At 37.3% G+C, this 22,770-nt stretch overlaps 1 protein-coding gene across 2 annotated transcripts in view; it reads right to left on the bottom strand.

Moving 5' to 3' along the window:
- The window catches only part of Uhrf1bp1l (UHRF1 binding protein 1 like), a 122,884-nt gene that overhangs the window by 655 nt on the left and 99,459 nt on the right, over positions 1–22,770 (bottom strand). Inside the window, exons 16-21 of one of the 2 annotated variants that reach the window (XM_017802717.2) lie at positions 20,029–20,171; positions 18,945–19,095; positions 17,139–17,392; positions 16,699–16,807; positions 3,255–3,448; positions 1,820–1,985 (exon numbers count right to left, since the gene is read on the bottom strand). In XM_017802717.2, coding sequence (XP_017658206.1) covers positions 1,851–1,985; positions 3,255–3,448; positions 16,699–16,807; positions 17,139–17,392; positions 18,945–19,095; positions 20,029–20,171 — 986 coding nt within the window. In that variant the 3' untranslated portion in view covers positions 1,820–1,850. Of the gene's footprint in view, positions 1–1,746; positions 1,986–3,254; positions 3,449–16,698; positions 16,808–17,138; positions 17,393–18,944; positions 19,096–20,028; positions 20,172–22,770 lie in introns of those variants that run through there. The other variant, XM_008851151.2, reaches the window with a different exon arrangement.

The following is a 22,770-nucleotide window of genomic DNA, read 5'->3' as shown; positions in this document are numbered from 1 at the left end:
GAATTTTAAAATAGACACCACTTAGTTTAATTATATCAGAAATATATTGTCTTCAAAAGCCCATTTCTTAAAATACACATATACTTTTTTCTTCTTCTTGTTTTTTTTTTGGTGTTTTTGTGCCTGTATGTATGTAGGTGCATCCATGTTGTACAGTGCTCATGGAGGCCAGAAGAGGGTTTCAGACCCCCCAGAACTAGAGTTATAGACAGTTGTAAGCCATTATGTGGGTGCTGGAAACCACTGATCCTCTGTCAGAGCAGCTAGTGCTCTTAACTGCTGAGCCATCTCTTCAGACCCTCTGAAAACAATTCTTAACCCCAGCTCTTGGAGGCTGAAGCAAGAGGATTTCGAGTTCTAGGCCAGCCTAGGCAATGTATCAAGGCCCCATCTATCTTTTTTGTTTGGTCTTTTTGTGTCAGGGTCTCCCTGTAGCCCTAGCTGGCCTGGAACTCACTATGTAGACCAGGCTGGCCTGGAACTCACAGAGATCCACCTGCCTCTACCTCCAGAGTGCTGGGATTAAAGGCATGTGCCACCACACCCGGCAAAATACTCATATACTTTTATTAAATAATGCATAATTAGGATTCTATCACGTTGTTTTCAGCCTTAATTCCTAGAAAACAGAATTCAAAATTTACCAATGACTCTCATAGAAGACTGTGTGTATATGTATGTATATGTATGCACATATACACATACACATATCACATAGAATTTTAATCAAAACTAGCTTTGTGTTTTAAGTATGTGAAAACACTCATGTACTAGGACACTACAGGAATGGTATGAAATTGCTTTATGTATGTGAAAAGCAAATTCTCTGAAAACATTCTCCTTAAAGAGGCAAGATAAAGAAATACCAAAATACTATTCATAAAAATTTATAGTTACAAATATTTCCAAATATAGCAAGATAAATTTCTCTTTTACTTTTAATAAATGTTTAAAGGAATGTACAAGTAGTGCTTTTCAAGTCACTTGCCCATATACTCTAATAGTTGTGCTTTTTATTTTTACATTTGTACCATATTTTTATTGAAAATTATAGCATCCACTCAAAGTTTACTTATCACTTAAGGTGACTTTTTTTCACATTTTCAAGTTACTTTATAAGTTCAGTAGGGTCAAGAGTTTTCAGGCTGTAAACTCATTAATTATATAATTTATTAATGTGATTGGACTTTTTACAGCAATTAAATAATTACAGATTAAGTACATAATTTTAATAACATTTAAAATGTAAGCCTCCCTCTCTTTAGCCCTAAAAGCATTTGATTTTTTCTTTTTTTCTTTTCTTTTTTTTTTGGTCTTTTTTGAGACAGGGTCTCCCTGTAGCCCCAGCTGTCCTGCTGGAACCCACTATGTAGACCAGGCTGGCCTTGAACTCACAGAGATTCTCCTTCCTCTGCCTCCTGAGTGCTGGGATTAAAGGTGTGTGCCACCACGCCCAGCTGCATTTGATTTTTTAAAAAATAACAGTAAAATATTAACAAATAGAAATAAATTTAGCAATCTGCATGAACACCACAGGTCTTCATTCTTTTTTTTTTAAATGCTCATAATGAGATATCAAAATTAGGAAATGGCATTTTTTCATTAGGGGTGTAATTATTTTTCAGCATTGCTAACTTTACTAGACCATACCAGTTAGAAGAGTCAAACCCCAAACACATACAGGCTGAAAATTGCAGAGCTTGTACACAACATTTTCTAATCCACTCTGGAGTAGTCATCATTCCCCACATTCCACTGAACTTTATTTTCATGTAAAGGAAACCTTCCACCACTTGGTTACATCACATTATACATATACCCTTCCTACTCCAGAGTAGTAATCGGTATTCTCATGGCTGCTCCTGAGACTTAGGGGTCAGCTCCTTTATTTGATGGAGAAGTGCATCTTTTTCCAAGTGAGCCTCCACAACAGCCATTTTAGCTTTAGCCAGTTCTTGTTTAAGAAATTCATTTTCTTCCAATAGCTGAAATGAACATTTGGAAAAGAAGAGATTTTAATCACCTCCAGAAAATGTAACATTTTAATATAGTATCCACCTGAGACGGCAAAATATCCAGTGCTAGTGAGGGTCCACTGAGCTGAAGAGTGCCCTGACAGGCTACTTGAAAATACCTATTATGCACTTAAAAGTATCCCAAATTTGACAGCAATCTTGTTTCACTCTAATACCATTGGACCTCACTGTGGCTTCAGGCACTGCTGACCTCCCCCTTCCTAAGCCTCTCTCCTTTTTAGCTTTTATGCCACAGCTCTTCCATCTTTACATCCCTTTCGACCTGTGCCCTTTGCCATCCTTGTGAAGAACCTTTAAATGTCCACCTGCTATTAGACTTTACAGTTGGTCACTTTCTCTTGCTACCTGTCACTCTCTTGACTATCTCTTCTACTCCTAGGATCAACCTGATCACAGATAACAGTCTGACCTAGCACAACCCTCTCTCCTAATTTCCAGACTTGCATTCTGAGAATCCCAATGGGTATTTTCTTTAGACTGCCAATAGCTCTTTAAGGCTTAGTTCAAGTATTGTGCCCTCTCAGAGGCATTTCTTAACTCCTCAGGATAAAAACAAAGCATATTTTGTATTTACAGAGATAGGTTAGTGCTCAACTTTATATTCCCAGCCAGAGTTTATCCAATAAATCTTTGAACAGATGAATGAACTCATTTGGCCATCCTACTATAAAGAATTAAAACACTGCTGAAATAATCAGCAGCAATTTGAATGTTAACAAATGCTAAGAGGAAGGTTCAGAAATGATAATATATCTAAGCAGACTGGGCGTGGTGGCACATGCCTTTGATCCCAGAGATCAAGACCAGCCTGGCCTACATAGTGAGTTCCAGGCCAGCTTAGACTACAGGGAGACCCTGTCTCAAAAAGATAAATAAATAAATAAATAAATTAATTAATTAATTAAACACAAAGCAAATGCAATATGAAAATGCAGTTGTTACACATATTATATAAAACATAGTATATACACTTGAAAAATTTTTAAGGAATGAATAAGATCTTGGGAGAACAAAAATCACCAAAGTATTGATAGTACTGCAGGAAGATGGAAGGAATTAGAGTGTTTTCTTATCTTGCTCAACATTGTAACTACAGCATCTAGTACACTGTCCAGACAGTAGGTCACATTTACCAACTTAAATACGTGAATGATGTTTTAACTATTGGTATTTAATTATTAATTGCTAGAACTAAATCTGAATTAGGTTTCCCATTACCTGCTCCCTAGTAAAGTCAACTGAGCTCTCAGGAAAGTGAGCCGTGTGAGAAGGCCAAGGAAGCTCTGGGCTGGTCTGGGTGGCTTGAGTGACACTGGGCTGTTTCTTCAGGTCCTGCTTCCCACTGGGCAGCAATGATGAGTCACTTGTGACACTGTCTTTCAAATCAGTTCCAGTATTAAACATTTGAGAATCTGATCAAACAAATAAAATGCTCAGGTAACAATTCCAAATACCTGACAAATCTTTAAAGTTTGATTAAGAAAAGCGAATCTTAAAATGTATCGCTAACAGATACACGAGGAGCCAACGTGTGGCAGAAAAATGGAAGAAAAACACCTGTAAAATCAAAAGCTCACTTTTTCAAAATATCAAGAAATTGGTAAATTTTAGTTTGATTTACCAGAAAAAAAGGAATATAGAACTAATGTATGAAATTCTCAAAAACATTTAAATGATAAAACAATGGCTACGATCAGAAATAAAAGAGGGATATAACTACCAACCTTACAGAAATAAAAAGATATAAAGGAATAACTGTATGCTAATAAATTAGATAATATGACAAAATACATTCACAAGGAAAACATTAACTACCCAAATGAAGTCAGAAACTGTGCATAAGCATATAGCTGGTAAAGAGGTGCAAGTGGTAACTAAAACACAGGGGAGGGAAATAGATCAATCCAGGCTCAGGCTCAGAGGGCTTTCCTCATAAACTGTTTCAAGCACTTAAAGAACACCAAATGGAGCCGGGCATGGTGCACGCCTTTGATCCAAGCACTCAGGAAGCAGCGGCAGGCGGATCTCTGTGAGTTCGAGGCCAGCCTGGTCTCCATAGCAAGTTCCAGGCCAGCTGGGGCTACAGAGGGAACCTGTCTCAAAAATACCAAAACAAACAACTCAAATCTAGCTGGGCATGTTAGCACACTCCTTTAATTCCAACAGAGGCAGAAGCAGGCAGATCTCTGTGAGATGGATTACTGCCTGGTCTATATAGCAAGTTCCAGGCTAGCTGGGGCTACAAGGAGACCCTCTCTAAAAACAAACAAACAACAAGCCCCAAATCTTTATAAACTCTTCAAAAAACAAAACAAAACAAAACAAAGCAAAATGAGGACCGCTTTCCACTCTGACACAGAACCATCCTGATCTCAAAGTAAAAAAAATCCCAAGGAAAGAAAAAAATAAGATCAATATGCTTGTGAATAGAGATACAAGTATCCTTGACAAGACGGTAGCACAGTGAGTGCACCAACATGTACGAATACACATACACCATAGCCAAGTATTAACGAATGCAAGGTTGCCTTAACATAAAATTCAAGTACTATGATATACCAACAGACAAAAGTGATAGATTACCACATCAGCTGCAGACAAATCATTTAACAAAATCCAATACCTTTTCGTGATAAAAAAAAACCAACAGAGTAGGCATAGAAAGGAATTTCTTCAATGTGATAATGGATACTGATGAACACCCCACAGCTATTATACTTAATATTGAAAGGGCTATTGGATATTTTTTCTCTTTGCTAAATTCAAGAACAAGATAATGAAGCCTGTTCTTATAGCCTGTTCGAGCCTGTTCAGTCCTGTCCCAGAGGTTCTTAGCCATAGTAACTGGGTAAGAAAAAGGAATTAAGGCCTCTAGACTGAAAAGGAAGGAGTGTATGGTCTTGTACATACAAAAAATGTAAGGACTCTGTTAAAAAAAATTGGAGCTAATAAATGAACTCATCAAGACTGTTGGATATGGGACTGGACAGATGACTCAGCAGTCAAGAGCACTGGCTACTCTTCCAGAGGACCCAGGTTTGATTCCCAGCATTCACATGGTGGGATTTAAAAAAAAAATCAACAATGGGGCTGGAGAGATGGCTCAGTGGTTAAGAGAACTGACTGCTCTTGGAGAGAGCAGGTTCGATTCCCAGCACCCACATGGAGGCTACGAACCTTCCTTCTCCAGTTCCAGGGGAATCTGATGCCCTCTTCTGACCTCCACAGCACTGCATGACATGGGTGCACTCACATACATGCAGGCAACACACTCATGCACATAAAATAAAAATAATAAATATTTTTTTAAATTAAAAAAATCAACAATACAAAAATAAATTATACTTCTGAACAGCTATAAGGAAAAATCTTAAAGTGAAATTAAGAAAATAGTTCCTTTAAAAATATCTTGAAAATTGACATAAGGCCCTGTGTTCATTCTCCAGCATCACCAAAAAACTTTGTGTGTGAAAAGAATATTTAAATTTAGCAAATTGTAAAATTCGTCCTTTGAGCCAGGTGTGGCTGTGCATGTAACCCCAACACCAGAGAGGCTGAGGGGGAGGAGCCAAGTTCCCAGTCAGCCTGGGTGACACAGGAAGATCTTCTCTCAAACAGCAACAAAAAACTCTGTATTCTGGAAATTCAAATTGTTGCAGAAAGAACTTAGAGATGATCCTAACTGATGGAAACAACTTCCATATCCATCGCTATAGTGGCAACACTAACACAAGGACTATCAGAATCTAAGCTAGCTTATTTGTATTCTTTGTAGACATTATCAAGCTGTTTGCAAAATCATACAGAATGTAACAGAACACAAAGGGTTAAAATTATATTTTAAAAAACGCAATAATATTGGATAACTAATATGTCTCAATTTCAAAATTTATATAAACCTCGTAATCAAGACAGAGTTATGATGCCCTAAGGAAAGATAGATAATGGAATATGGCCAAGAATCCAGAAATAAACCCATTGCCTGTGGTTCTTAATGTACCAGATACCCAAAGGAACTCCAACTTATCATGCTGTGTTAAAGAGCTACCTTTAAGAACTAAATCTATAAAACTCTAAAGGAACACATAAGAGTATATCTTCAGATTTGGCAAGAGATTCCTAGGAAATCCAAAGCAAAACAGTAACAAAAGGAAACAGGTAAACTGGGTGTCATTAAAATTAACATCTGCTGTGCTCCCAAAAATGCTGTCAAAAGAGTGGAAGCCAGCCACAGTGCTAAACACCTGTGACTCCAGCTATTTGAGAGGCTGAGGCTGAAAGAGGGTTGTAAATTCAAGTACCTTCTTAAAGTGAACCTGGGAGTGTGGGAGTGTGGTTCATGCATGAGGCCCTGGATTTTTTTTTTTAATTAGAAAAAAAATTAAATTTATTATTATTATTATTGTGTGTTTGTTGTGTGAATGAGTGTGCCTGGGTATGTGCATGTATTTGTATAATGTTGGGGATAGGGAGGGCATGTGCCATAGCACACATATAAAGTCCAGAGGACAATTTTGTGGAGTCAGTATTCTTCTTCACCTTTATGTCAGTTCCAAGGGTTGATCTCAGGTCATGAGACTTGCATAACAAGCACTTTTACCCTCTGAGAAATCTTACTGGCTCAAGGCCCTGTCTTTGAGCCCCACACACAAAAAGTAAAACAGCTGTTTACAAAGCAGAAGACAATATTTGCAAACCATGTATTTGATAAATTACTTATATCTAGAATACATAAAGGACGCATAACTAAATAAACACAAACAATCCAACTAAAAGTTGGTAAAGAATTATGAATTGACATTTCTTCAAACAACATACAATAGTCAATAAACACATGACATGGCAGTGTGCATGGTCATCTCAGCACTCAGCAGGCCTGAGTTATACAATGAGACTCTGTCTCAAAAAAGGGGGATGGGGCGTCGGAGGGGTGCTGGAGAGATCACTCAACAGGTAAGAATGCATATTGCTCTGACAGATGACCCAAGTTCAGTCCCCGGCACCCACATCAGGTAGCTTACAACCACCTGTAACTTCAGTTTCAAGGGATCTGATACCCTTTTCTGGTCTACTCAGGTATCTGCACTTAAATCAACACACACACACACACACACACACACACACACACACACACACTTTAAAACCTTACAAAACCAAACCTCCCTTTACCTCTGTGCCTCAATGTCCACCTTTCAGTAGGACTTCTCAAAAGGGGGCACTGTGAAATGATGTGGAAACTTGCCAAGAGCCTTTGTTCTCAGTGTATTCCAGCAAGGTGTGCAACTAACACTCTTGCTAGTTTTTACTATATTTTAGAAAATTGCTCAGAGATTTGGGTGATTTTTTTCTTTAATTAAAATCATCCTGGGGGCTGGAGAGAAGGTTCAGCAATTAAGAGCACTGACTGCTTTTACAGAAGAACAGGGTTCGATTCCCAGCACCCACCCGGTAGCTAACAACTGTCTAACTCTAGTTCCAGGAGATCTGACGCCCTCTTCTGACCTCTGTGGGCACTGCACAATACACTCATACACATAAAATAAAAATAATAAAAATAAAATATTTTTAAAATTCATCCTGGTAAGTTAAAAAAAAACACCTTCAAATAAATAAGCATATCAATGTAACCATGACCTCATTAACCATCAATATACCATTTCATATCTATTAAGGTGGCAATAATCAGAAAAATCACATAATGTAAGTTGGGACCCTTGTACACAGCTAATGGCAAACATGTGAAATGACATAGCCACTTGGAAAAAGTCTAGCAATTCCTCAAATGGCTAAACTGCTACCACATAACCCAGCAATTCCTAGCTATACAGTCAAGAGAAATGAAAAGAGATGTCCATACAAATATGTACGTGAGTGCTTGAAGCTATATTATTCATAACAGCACCCAAACTGAAATAGCCCAAACGTCTATAACATAATAAATGGACAAAAAAGTATTGTCTGTAAAATGGAATATTTGGCAATGCAAAAGAATGCCATATTGATAACATGACCAAAAGGATGAATCTCAAAAATAGTTTGTGAACTCAAGCCAGTTACAAAAGACTATATATTATATGATTCCATTTATACAAAGTGTTCAGAACAGGCAAATACACAGAGACAGAAAATAAGTTAGTGGGTTAGAGAAGAACTGAGTGAGACTTCTCACATGAGGGGGTAGTGAGAAGGATACAATGTTCTAAAACAGCTGTGGTGACTGAACCACTGGGGTAGGACCAGTGAGTCCTACACAATAAACGGGCTAGAAAAACAAGGACATCTACTCAATATAATTTTCCACCTTAAAAAGATTTCCAGAAGAGAATAGCTAAATCAAATAATGCAAACACTTCTACAAGTTTTTCTCATGTTGTAGAATTACTCTCCATTGTGGTTATTTCAATCCACTCCCTTTCTGTATATAAAAATCTTGCTACATAGATAAATGCAAGCAAGCTGAGTTTTAGACTACTCTTGATATATTTGCTTATAGTGGTTCAAACTCAGGAACTATTCATTACAATACCGTCTTAAAAAACCAATTATATTTTCTGGTAATACAATTTCAAGAGGGGGAAAATGTCTTTCAACACTACTCAATTATACGGACTGGCATACCATTTGGCTTAGTCAAGAGCAAGGGGAAGCTAAGTTGTTCTCTATGCTTTCAACCTCGAAGGACTAATAACAACCCCAAAATACTAGATTCATCTTTTGTATTTTTTGTTTCTCAAGCTTTTAAAAGGACAAAAATGTTTTATAAATAAAATCTGACATGAAATACCAATATGAACTACAGATAAAATCTGGTTATAGTGACTATAGTGAGGGCAACAGAGGATGTATTTTTAGCCTACATCTCTTGGGGCTCCTGAAGCAGGGAGGAGGTGGGGTAAGAAAGGGGAAGGAGAGAACAGAAGAAGGAGAAGGAAGAAGAGGAGAAGGAACAGGGAGGAGGACAGAGATGGAAGGGATAGAGAATGGGGAGACCAGGGAGAACAGGGAAGTGCAGGTAAAGGGAAATGAAGACGAAGAGGCAGGAGAGATATAATTCACACGGTTAAAAGAAAAGAAGGGTAAAGCAGGAAGAAGTAGTATAGAGGAAAAAGGTGATAAAAGAGAGGAAATGGGGAAGCAGAGGCAGGCCTAGAAAGGCTGCAAGACAGAAAGAGCTAGTGAAGTAAGGCGTGATAGGAATCGCTGACTACGAAGACCAAGGTCCGTCTACTTGCTTTAAAACAACTTCTCGAAAGTTTTTTAGGGGCTATATTAGTTTGAACATTACAAAATTTGAAAAACTGGTGATCCACAGGGATTAAGTGTGTGAACGCTTTTTAAATTTTATTTTCATTTTCTGTGTATGAGTATATTGCCTGCATGTGTGTAAGTGCACCCATGTCATGCAATGCTCATGGAGGTCAGAAGAGGGCACTAGGTCCCCTGGAACTGGAGCTACAGATGGTTTTTAGCCACCATGTGGGTGGGTGCTGAGAATTGAACCTGGGTCCTCTGCAAGAGCAGTCCCTGTTCTTAACCACTGAGCCATCTCTGCAGCCCCACATGAGGATTCTACAGGTGCCTTCGCTCATCTTCTACTTAGCTGTTTCACCTTGAATAAGCCATTCGACCTACATAAACATCAATCTCTTCATGTGCAAAAATGCAGTAGGGATATCTAACTGTATCAGAGATATATGCTCAAAATTCAGTAAGTTAAAATTTAATGTAAAAGAACATTATGAGATGGCTCAGCAGGTGAAGACACTTGCTGCCAAGCCTGATGACCTGAGTTTACTCCTTGGGACCCACACAGAAGGAGAACTCACAAGTTGTCCTCTGACCTCCACAAACTGCACCATGGTACATGTGCTCCCACCATAAGTAAATAAATGCAATTTAAAAATAACGCCTTAAACCAGAATTATTCAAGTATTAATTCTTAGTAGAATGACAAGTACTCCACAAATTTTTCATGATGGACTTTCTATTTCTTTTTCTTCTCTAGTCACAGGGATAGCCTTTTGCATTAATAAATAGTTTACCATTCTTGCTGGGAGTGGTGGTGCACGCCTTTAATCTCAGCACTCATGAGGCAGAGGTAAGCAGATCTCTGTGAGTTCAAGGCCTGCCTGGTCTACATAGTGAGTTCCAGGTCAGCAAGAGCTACAGGGAGATCCTGTCTCAAAAAGACCAAAAAAAAAAAAAAAAAAAGTTTACCATTCTTTATATTGCATGATGGAAAAACATTTTACATTCCCAGGTAGGAAACACATGACAGTGATTCACAGGAAAGAGCCCCTCATCACAGATTTTTAAATATGCAATAAATAAATAATATATTTTTATATAAATATATAATGTGTTGCTCCCTGACAAGCTTTTTGACTGAGAATCAATGCCATAATGGGCCACAGCCTCAGATGGGAGTACACCAAATAATATCTATATTAGGCAGACAGTGTTCACAGCCTGTACGGTGCTCTTAAAGGAAAGTAACACACGTGGATTTTATCTTTTTCTCCCAAATGATTAAGTTGCCTAATCAGCATTATTTCAGAAGGAGAAGAAATTGTACTGTACCTTCATAATTTTATAAATGTTATTTGTTAATTTTTCACTGCAAAATGATAATTGTTTATTAGACCTTCCCAAGTACTGTGATAAACAGAAAAAAACAAAGAAAGACAAGAGGCATAAACACCTATTATTTAATGATGGGCTTTATTTAATCACATCCAGAGCAGCTACAAGTATAGCTTAGAAATAATTAAATTAAAAAAAGGAGTGAAGAAGAGAGATATTAGGTAAGCTGCCATTATCACCTCCAACACCCCCATTAATCTTTGAATGAGCCATTTAGCAATGCTGTTTTGAATATTCATGAATGTGAAGCAAAATTTTCTCCAAGTGGGAAATAATAGCATAGCTTGAAATTTCTTAAAAGGCTGTTTGAGAAAGTCCATTCAAATCAGAAGATAATAAAATTACTGTTAATTAAATGATTATCTTAGTAGCATTAGTTTGAGCCATACTTATAATACATTAACATATAAACTGTACAGATGTATACCCTAGGCTATGTTATAACCATGTACTTCATAAACAAGCATCCCAATGCAATTAATTTCCAAGTCATAAGAAAAATAACACATCATCATAGTCTGCTTTGTGATATTGCTTTTAAGAATACACTGAAATAAAACATAAGATCCCCATTATATAAAAACAAAGCTTAAAAAAAAAACCAAAGCTTATGTCTTCATGTCTGTAATTTGTCTTTATTTCCAATGTCCATGGAAACTATTTTAAAATAAATTATCTTACATTTTTTACAATATTAATAATCTGAAACATTAATTATGCTTTTCTATTATATATGACGGGTTTAAGAGCTTCTGGAAAAATGGAGAGTTAAAGAAGAATCCACATAAAATTCCCAAAGTGAAATGATCTTTATAAAAATGCACCTGCTTGCTGTACCAGGGATTTACTTTTGCCTTTTACTACTATATTGAACATAGCTAACAACTGGTAAAATACATGCTTGACTAACCGTACTGTATAATAAAAGTAAGAAACACAGAGAAAAGTACTAGGGAAGAAACCTCAAAAAAACTTGACTTTTACATTAGTTTTTAACTTACCAAACTGATACTTAAATCTACATTTATCTATGCATGTATGTAGGATTATAAACTTATCATTTAAAGCCATTTTTTTGTTTTTTGTTTCTTTAAAACAGCAATTAACAAGTCAGGTACTAAGTTCAGAAAAAGGAGAAAAACAAGGATTATTTAGAATGATAGCATCTAGCTGCAGGGAAATATATTATAAATAATCAAATCTGGGGCTGGAGAGATGGCTCAGCAGTTAAGAGCATTGGCTGCTCTTGCAGAGGACTCAAGTTCTATTCCTAGCACCCACATGGCAGCTAATCAGGGTCTGTAACTACAGTTCCAGGGGAATCCGGTGCCCTCTTCTGACCTCCAAGGGCATTACATGACATGGGTGCACTAATACACATGCTGGAAATACATTCACATACATAAAATACTAAAAAAGAAATAATCAAATTTTACTGCCTGTCAATAATTCTCTGAGAATTATTTCACAATTTTGTGTTAATAAGAAAGTTTATTCAGTTTGGGGCTGGAGAGATGGCTCAGCGGTTAAGAACACTGACTGTTCTTGCAGAAGACTCGGTTTTGAATCCCAGCACCCACATGGCAGCTAACAACTGTACGTAACTCCAGTTCCAGGGAATCCGACTGCCTCTTCTGTCCTCCGTGGGCAATGCACAACACAGGTGCACTTACCTACATGCGGGCATAACACTCATACACATAAAATAAAAATAATAAAATATTTTTAAAAGTTTATTCAGTTAAAATTGGACAAATGAAATCTGTTTTGGAATCTGCTAATATTTTCTTTGAGGGCCAGTGAGACGACTCAGTGGAAAAAAGGCACTTACCACTAAGCCTGACAACCTGAACCCCAGAAAACATACAGTAGAAGTGAGGAATCAACTCCTGCCAATTGTCTTCTGAGGATGCACACACTCTGTGACACATGCACACACCACTTCCAAAATAAATAAGCATAAAAATAAATAAACTCAGCCAGGCGTAGTGTCACATGCTTTTAGTCTGAGCACTCAGGAGGCAGAGGCAGGTGGAGCTCTGTGAATGCCAGGCCAGCTGGGTCTACAGGGAGACCCTGTCTCAAATAAGACCAAAAATTAAAAAATATAAATAAATAAACTGAAGTTGATATTTAAAAAAAGAAATTATCTTTGAGATTCAGTAAATAGAAGGTTTTTTTGGGGGGGCACTGGAGAGATGGCTCAGCAGTTAAGAACATTGGCTGCTCTTCCAGAAGACCCAGGTTCAGTTCCTAGCCACCTACATGGGACTTAACAACCATCCTTAGCTCCAGTTCCAAGGGAACTGGCCTCTTCTTGCCTCCAAAGGCACTGCATGCATATGGTGCACTTACATACATGCGGGCAAAATATTCATAAACATAAAAACATAATAAAAATAGAAATTTCATGGGTATTTGAAATGTGTTTGTGGGATACAAAGTTATACATATATTTATATGTCATTATACAAATAAGGTTAAATATGTTAACTAAATTCTTTATAACCAAATATTTTTATGGACTCTGATAGGATGTTAAAATCTCTAAATGTAATTTTAATATGATTTCATTGCTTTTTGTTTTCTTCTTATTTTAAATAAATTTGTTTTTTATTTTTTGAAATATGTGTGAAAGTGTGTCACTAGACTGAAAAGGCTTGTGTTTTCAGTACAATATCTGAGAAGGCTTTGCCTAATCCAAGGTCAGGAGGATACACGCCTATATTTTCTCTAAGAATTTTATAGTTTTAGTGCTTCATTTAGTTTCCAGTTAGTTTCTGATTCACTTAGAGGAAAGGGTTCACTGTCTTCATTCATATGGATACCTCTAGGTATTAAAGTGGTAGCTCACACTTCATTAGAGGAAAAGGCTGTTCTCTTCCCCATTGAATTACTTTGATAGTCTTGTCAAAAATCAATTAACCATAAATGCAAGTTTCTGAACTCTCAAATCTATTCCATTCCACTAATCTTCTAACAAACTCCTTTTCCACTAGCCAGCTAGAAAATCTCTTGCTTACAATTATGAATGCCGACTGGTACCATTTTCCTCAAATGTTACAAAGTGATCTGTGGATGCTATTTCTATTTGCCATAGTAGACCCCTAGTGGCCGTGGAAGAGAAATTATGCTAGTGGGTGAAATGCATCAGGTTCATTAACTGAGTTTACAGCCATTCCCTTCTGGAGCTGAGCAGTTGCAGAACTTGCTCTTTGGAAAATACGCCAACACTGCTGCTACTAGCAGCACCGGTGAGGCTCTGAGAGCAGTGTCTCTCGGTGACTGCCTCAGTGTCCCGTTGTGTCAGTAGCCTACTGGGGACATGGATTTCTAAGAGAAACTTCCCTAGCAAAATTTTCTACAGACTCTTGGTCCTGTTTCTCACATATTCCCAGGGAAGGAGGTGTGATGTATCTGACAAATGAAGATGGAGTCAGGGAGAACTACAATTTAGCCTCTTCTCACACTGATATATGCCTTGCCTGCAAAGAGTGCAGAAAGAGTGCTTTCTGTTTTACTTTCTCCATTAGACAGACCTGTAATTTGGGGAGCTAAAATATTTGTGAGGCCTGTGCAGTAAGTCTACCCTCTCTCCACCCGAGCTTTTATTGGTAAAGAAGATGACAGTTTGATCTTTGTTGGTTTACCTCCAATTGGACCCAAACTCTAAATGGGATGACCTTGAGGTAAATATTACTCAGAAAATGCTCCCACCACAGCAAGAGTCCTCTTTCATGGGTTTATGATCAAGGGCTACTCTGGCATTGTTTATCTGGTTTGCTCTCTGACTGAACTTTATTTTTTTCTTTTTTTGGTCTTTTTTGAGACAGGGTCTCCCTGTAGTCCCAGCTGACCTGGCTATGAACTCACAGAGATCCGTCTGCCTCTGACTCCTAATGTTGAGATTAAAGGCATGCGCCACCACGCCCAGCCTCTGGCTGAACTTTTTAAAGACTTTATACCCCTGCCCCATGGAACTGATTTTCTTTTACAGTTGTTAATTTTCTTCTTTTTTTTTTTTAAACAAAATGAAATGAAACTAAAAAACCATGTTCTCCACTATTTCATGCGGTGTTTGATAGGAGATTAAATGGATGTGTATAATGGCCACTCATGTGCCACTATCAATAAGCCACTAAAATAATGAGGATTACAATGTCTACATCTACTAACCTAGGCTTTCTGCTACCCCACATTACCTAATTGAAAATAAGACACATTACAAATCTTGCTAGAAGGCCTGCACAATGACAACATCAGGTGGCAGGCCAATGTGGAGGAGGAAATCAGTCTCTCAAGGTCCCAGCTCTAGATGAAGAGCTACGGGAAACCAATGACATCGGAGGAAGGGCTATCTGTTTTCTCCAAGGACAAGCCCCCTGAGAGGTTATCCAACCCCGAGTGGTCAGTCCTAAACACATGCCTTGATGAGGCCCTGGTGAGCACCAGTAAATGAACTCAGTACATCGTGTGTGTGTGTGTGTGTGTGTGTATAGAACATCAATAACCAAAGGAGAGAGAGGTCATGATGTTGAGAGGGAGTGGGATGGACACGGAAGAAGTTGAAAGAGGAAGAGGATAGGGTGTAGGTGAAGTAAATACAGTGCTCATGTATGAAATTGTTTTAAAAAATTAGAATAAATGAAAAAAAATTAAAACTCGTTAGAGCAGACACACAAGCATTAAAGGCAAACTAAACACCTCACAGCATACTGTAAGTAACTCATCTATAGAAATGTACCATCAGAGTAAGGAAAATTCACATTCACATTACATTATAAAGAAGACTCAACAAGAAGCAGCCAGGTGGGCATGGTGGTTCACATCTATAACCTCAGCTCTCAAGAGCCCAAGACAGGAGGGCTGCCATGAGTTCACAGCCTGCCTGGTTTACTGTTGTCACACTAAGTTCTACGACAGCCTGCACTACAAAAGTCAAATAAGCTAGAAATGTCATACCTACACTCCTAGCACAACTGACACAGAGACAGGAGGACTGCATGAGTTCAAGGCGAGCCTGGGATACAGAAACATGCTGTGTCACAAAACAAAACAAAATCAGCTCAGAGCTAAATGTGAGGCTCAGTGGTAGAGTACTTAATAAACATGCCTGAGGTGTGGGATTTCACCTCCAATATCACAAATAAATAAACAAATATTAAATAAATAATAAAATTTTTACAGAAAGAAGCAGTTTAAGATAACCCTCGGAAGATGAATAAGATTTAGATAGGGAAGAGTAATTCCAATGAGGAACTAGGAAAAGAAAAACACAGAGACAGAAAAGACAAGATTCATTTTAAGGACAGTGCTGGTTACTGAGTATAACTATAAAAGAACAGAGGGAAGCGAGGCATGGTAGCTCACACCTGTAATCCCAATACTTGGTAGGTGAAGGCAGGTGGCTACATGGCTAGTTCAACACTAGCTGGGGCTACATGAAATCCTGTTTCTAAAAGAATGAAAAAGAAAAAGGGGAAATAAAGCTAAAATAGAGTCCAAGTAAGAGGCACAACTAAGATCTAAGATTTAGAGTGTGACTCCCCAGAACCCACGTACTGCTGCACAGTAGCACATGTGTGTAATCTCAGTGCTCCTACAGGCAGACACCATGCAGAATCCCCAGGAGCTTGTGGCCAGCTATGCAGTGCATGGTGGTAAACAAAGAGACTCCCTCTCAAGGTGGAAGGCAAGGGCTGACACCTGAGGCCGTCCTCTAACTTTCACATGCTCTCCATGTTATGAGCACACTTTCACAAGCGTGCATGCACAAACGCACACACACACACACAAAATCATGCAAAACCGCAAAAGCCTTTCTCATTTTAATTCAAAGCACATCTGCAAAATAGGTATTAAGTGACCTACAAATGAATGATTTCCAGGGTTTATACATAAATATTTTACTGCAACGTGCTATAAGCATCCCTCAATCATCACTTCTGCATATACACATAAACAATTAGTGACAAAAACCAATCAGCATGTAAATGATTTACTTATTTTCTATACAGACCTCTGATATGAAAAGAGCCATCATCATTTCTCTCCACCACAAGATGATCAATATGCACAGTTACAGGACTTGGCTCAAGGGATACTGCACTACTCCGAGGACTGTCATCCTATGGTCAAGAGAAAAAATACTGGCATGTTTTTATTAAAAGAAATGAAAAAAGTTAAAATAATAAATTTAAATAAACATGACTTTAGCCAATCCTATTTTTAATGAGTTATAAATCTATCTATCTATATTTTAGTTAATATGTTAAGAAAATTGCCTGTTCTATTTTTATCTTTCCAAGAAGGGTCTCTATATGATTCACTATAAAGATCAATCATTCAGTTTAATAAATTCAAACACAGCATGCATTATAGAGAAGCCATATTTTTAGACATAAATCAAAGTCTGGATAAAGTTATAATAGGGAAAATAAAAATACACTCTAAACATACTTTTAAATTTATCTTTGTATTAGAAACTTGTATCTTCATTGGCATTACTGTTCCAACAGCTTCATCTTCCAAAAAATGTTGAATATTTGTAAGAGAAGACGTAAGAAACTCAGTACTAAAGTTTTCTATATGGCATTGCAGAAATCCATTTTTTTCTGCAAGCAATGAGTGTATTACAGCACCGGGCCCACTTTCAAACCTCAGAGAAATCTTGGGAGAGGATTTGGAATGAATTACAGCTTTCTGGTCAGAACCTAAGAAATGAACATTTAAAAAAAATCATAACTTGGTAATGCTGCTAAAAAAATTCACTATTTGTCATTAAGAGATTATAGTTGCAAAAAAGGATTATACCTACAGATGGTCTATAATATATATAAGATACACAATGCACACCATAATCACTTTTCAAGGCAATTTTCACATACAATACTGTCAACTTATTTTCTACTTTTTGGCAATAGGGAAAAAATATCATGATAGAACTCTATCATGATACAGACTTTAGAGTCAACATTTGTGTGATTACCCATCTATCTTAACAAAACGGATGACTGCGATGAGACAAAAGTCACGGTATTTAAACTGACTGTTAAGCTATTATCTCAAGAAGCAACAAAAGCCCATGGTTTTGCGCCTTCCTCCTTCAATTAGGCTCTTAAATAATGGGAAAATAAACAGAAGTAGAAAGCACAGCTGAAAACTATATAGCCAAACAAAATCAAAAGCTTGCAGTGTTACTTCTTTTCAAAGTTCTAGTAGCATTTTCAAACTGTGGCTCAAATACTGTTTTTTTTTTTAACAGCTTATTACTGTTGGGAATGTGACAGCTAAACTGCTTCTTCTGGTTTTCCTTTCCCTCTGTTCTTCAAATCCTTCTTCTTTTTCCTTTTTTCTTTCTTTGAAAAAATGAAACAGCTGGGGAAAAACAAGGTTATATAGCAATGACTATATAACCCCCCCCAAGGCATGTTATAATAATTCCTTCAGTTAAGAGCAAACCAAAGTAACAGAATGTGGTATAAGTTAGCAATAAATAAAAAGGAAGCTGTTCATCTGGAAATGATGTGAACAGTGTTGACGTGCGGTATAAGTTTTGAAATTTTATTTCAACTCATTTTTTTCTTTTTGTTCACCATGAAACTTTTCCAAATATAAACTCAGCTCCTTCCATTTTCTTTTTCTATTTATTTTTTGAAATATTTTATGTCTATGAGTGTTTTGCTTGCTTGTATGTAAGTGTACCCATGTCATGTCATGCAATGCCCATAGAGGTCAGAAGAGGGTGGATCTCCTGGAACTGGAGTTAAGGACAGTTGTTAGCTGCTATATGGGTGCTGGGAATCAAACATGGGCCCTCTGCAAGAGTAGTCACTGCTCTTAACTACTGAGCCTTCTCTCCAGCCCCAGATTCTTCCAATTTCCAGGTTCTCAGGGTTTACCTTAACTAAAATAAAATCCCTGAAATTTATTTTTTTTTAGCAAAGATACAGTAACCTGTAAGACTTAAGAACCCACTTTTTCATTTTATATACAAATGGTTTATTTAACTCTATTTCCCAGGATGGGAGATGATAGCATACTTTCTGATACCTGCAAGACTGCATTTATTTCTACACATTATGTATGATATAGAATTCGATATACACAGCAAAGAAAAATATAGCTCATTTACTTTTTCTTAAATGTGGTCTTCCTTGAATTCAATCATAACAAAGACAGGACTGTTAATGAGTCATGCATGAAACACAGATTTAAAACATACTGAAGTATTATGTGTAAAAAATTACTTTAAACAAATCTTACCAATTGGACGATTACAAAGATAATGCCGCAGACTGATATTGCCTAACTGATTTGGTGTCACCTGGTGCACCTGAAGACAGATTTCTGTATCTTCTCCTCGGATGTCAATTTCCCCATTAATACCAGTAATTTTAAACACCACAACTGACATCTATTAATGATTGTATAAATGATGTTAGTATATCAAGTAATTCAATACAAAACTTAAGAAATAATAAAAGAAACAAACATTAACCTCTACAAAGGCTTTTGCGACTTATTAAATCAAACCACACTTGTGGCCTATAGAACATGGTTGTTGTATTATGCAGATTTAGCATCGCTAATTCAAAAATCAAAAACCTAGTGGCACTGCAATGCCATGAATAAAAATGCCTTATCATTAAACTCTGTTTCATAACATTGTCAAAAATAAAATGCTGTCCATATAAGTTACCTACAAAACATGATCAACTTTAGGTTTAGACTTGAGTCTCATATTCAAGATACCTCATATGTATAAGTAAATATTCCAAATTAAACAAATTCTGAAGTCCAAAAGTACTTCTAAGAATTTCGGACAAGGAAGGCTTAATCTGTAGTGACAAATTTTAGGGCTTTTCTTTCATTCAGTCATGAGAAAATAATTTGGTTACAAAAATTAAATATATGACATTTCTACATATAATGATTTTCACTAAAAGTAGGATCTATTTAAAATCTTTCATAATATTTCACTGGGTCAGGAAGGTTTAGAAAGAAATTAGCATGCTTCCTTTGTAGAAAGTTCCTCATTGTAAAGATTAGCTACCATCCATGTCATAAAACTTTTAAATAGTATATTCAAAAGAAATTAAAAAGTCAAAATATAAACAAAAGAGGGGAAAATTAGGCCCTCCCCTCTTCAATATAAGCAAAAAAATTTAGAAAAGTGAAGCACTGCTTGATTAATCAAGAGGAAAGCATTTTCAAGAGTAGAAGGAGCAAAGTTAATCATCTATCATCTAAGAAACCATCTTACAAATTAATGTCTTAATGTGCACATATCAAATATGCAGTAAAGTTGGCAGCACTTCTCTTCACAGAATCCCTCTGAAATGATTACCAAGTCTTCGTGGTTCTCTTGAGCACCCTCTGAATTTGTACTAATGGCATCTGGAGAGGCTTCCCCACAGCTCTGCACATTTGCACTGCTGTTCATACTCTCTGCTGGGCTCTGGTAATTAGTATTTGAGTTTTTTTTAATTCCTGAAATAACATGAAGGTAAATTAATAAAGTCAGTTTCACACATGCTTCAACAATGCTATACACCTACCTAGTCAAAATGGACTGTCCCCCTTCAACTCTTTCAAGCATAACCTGGTTTCAAAAGCATTAAGCAAATAAGACCAGGTTGGGATTACTTAGTAAATGAGAAATGATTTCCCATAATAAATGTCAGAGATACTAAAGCCCTAAACATTATGAAAACAAAAACTTCCCACCGCTAAACACAGTGTGCCTCACACTGCAACTGTAGCACAGCTGTACCTGGAAGGTCCCTGCCAACCTCATCCCATCCTCTCAGCTCCCCACATTGTACGGGTGCAGTCTGATCACCTCATTTCTCTTTTCACCATCCCAAAGCAACCCCTAATCATCTGTTATAGGAACTTAATATCACGTGCTCATTCTCCAGGTGTACCCAGCTGCCTAAACGTCTCAGTGTGTTGTACTTCACTATTCCTCAAGCTACTGCAGTAAGAGAGAAAAAAACAATGAAATTCTGTGTCTATCACAAATCAATACTTTTTTTAAAAAAATGGTAAAAAAAAAAAAAGGAACTATTACAGAAATTGATGAGGAGTCAAAGTTGTAAAAAGCATTAAGTCCCAATTTAGTCTTTTATTTACTACTATGTACCTGGCTTCTAGCCTAATGGTTGGCAATATGGAAGGTGCTCAGTAAGTTACCCACAAATGAGGAGCCAGGGAAGATGCATGTAGACTTAATTGTGGTACATGATGGTAATAAAAGCATGTCAGAGTCTTCCTCAGAGTGCAGGGGTTTAAGGTACCACAATATTTTTGCTAACGTGAACAAACTAAAAGAGCTTTCCAAGCACAGGTATAAGACTTTGAGGTGGAAAAAAGTTTGTCACAGTAAAGAAAATGACCATGGGACCAGCGAGTGGTTCAGCAAGTGAAGGCACTTGCTGCCAAACCTGACAATTTCAGTTCGATCTTTGGGATTCACATGGCAGAAACAGAGAATCAACTGCCCCAAGTTGTCCTCTGACCAGTGGTACATGCTCTCCACCCAGAATATACACAAACAAGATAAATAAATGAGTGGATTTAAAAAAAAAAAACACATGTAGAAAGAGTAAACCGAGGTCAAATCATACAGAATATTTTCATTAAAGTTAAGGATTTTAAACTTCATAGCCTTATAGCAATGAGAAGTTACTTAGATTAAACTGGAATATAATATAATCAAATATGTATTTTTAGGTAATATGTTTATGAAGTGAAGAATAAATTATAAATGAACAAAAACTGATGTGGAGACTAGTTACAAGTCTACATTGGGTTAATAAACTGTGTGCTTATGTTTGCATTCATATATAACCATACTCATTCATATGTATATACACAAATACATGTCTGTATACATGTGTAGGAAGCACACATATAAAAATAGATAAAGGTCTACAAACAGAACAAAAGTTGATAATCATTTCTTGAACAGGGAATGATATCAAGGGTAGAGTAAAGACGATGCTGAAATTTATCTTCAGTTTTCCTCTAGATACTTCAATATTATTTGATGTCTTTTCTTACGATGAGAGAATATTCATACATTTCCTATGAAATTACAGCACAAAATATGAGAGGTCTCCTCACAAAGAATATCAATTCCTCTAGCACAAAATGAACAAATAACTCTGAGTTCAGGAGCAGGCTGGGGATGAGTGCTTGCCTAGATGCACAAAGTCCTGGGTATGATCCCACGGATGGCATAAAATCATGTGTGGTTTCCCATGCCTATAATTCCAGCACTTGGAAGGCAGAGGACAATCAGAAGTTCTAGGTCATCCCTAGCTACAGACTGAGTTCAAGGCCACCCTGAGACATATGAGAACTGCATCAAAAGTGGGCGGCAGGGAGAATACTAGTTAGTCCTTTCCTCTGGAAGAAGAATGAACTCCTCACCAGACAACTAAACCTACTAGGGCCTTGGCCTTTGGACTGTCTAGCCTCCAGATCTGGAAGGTCATAGGCCCTAAGAGGGAACCTTCTACTGTTGTTTTGATAAACCAAAACAGTGAGAGCCAGGCATGGTGGTGCACACCTTTAATCCCAGCAGGTGGATCTCTGTAAGTTTGAGGCCAGCCTCGTCTACATAGTGAGTTCCAGGACAGCTGGAGCTACAGGCACAAAAATAGACCCATAGATCAATGAAACAAAATTGAAGACCCAAATATGAGAGGGAACCTTCTACTGTTGTTTTGATAAACCAAAACAGTGAGAGCCAGGCATGGTGGTGCACACCTTTAATCCCAGCAGGTGGATCTCTGTAAGTTTGAGGCCAGCCTCGTCTACATAGTGAGTTCCAGGACAGCTGGAGCTACAGGCACAAAAATAGACCCATAGATCAATGAAACAAAATTGAAGACCCAAATATGAGAAAATGCAATTTCAGCCACCTGATATTTGACAAAGAGGCCAGGAATATTCACTGGAGGAAAGACAGCATGTTCAGCGAATGGTGCTGGCAAAACCGGATCTCCACCTGTAGAAGAATGAAACTAAACCCCTATCTTTCACCTTGCACAAAAGTCAATTCCAAATGGATCAAAGACCT

Source organism: Nannospalax galili, unplaced genomic scaffold (genome assembly GCF_000622305.1).
Source record: "Nannospalax galili isolate Female #2095 unplaced genomic scaffold, S.galili_v1.0 scaffold885, whole genome shotgun sequence".
Classification (NCBI taxonomy): Eukaryota; Metazoa; Chordata; class Mammalia; order Rodentia; family Spalacidae; genus Nannospalax; species Nannospalax galili.
The sequence above is the reverse complement of the archived record's forward strand: the minus strand, read 5'-3'. Positions and strand labels throughout refer to the sequence as shown.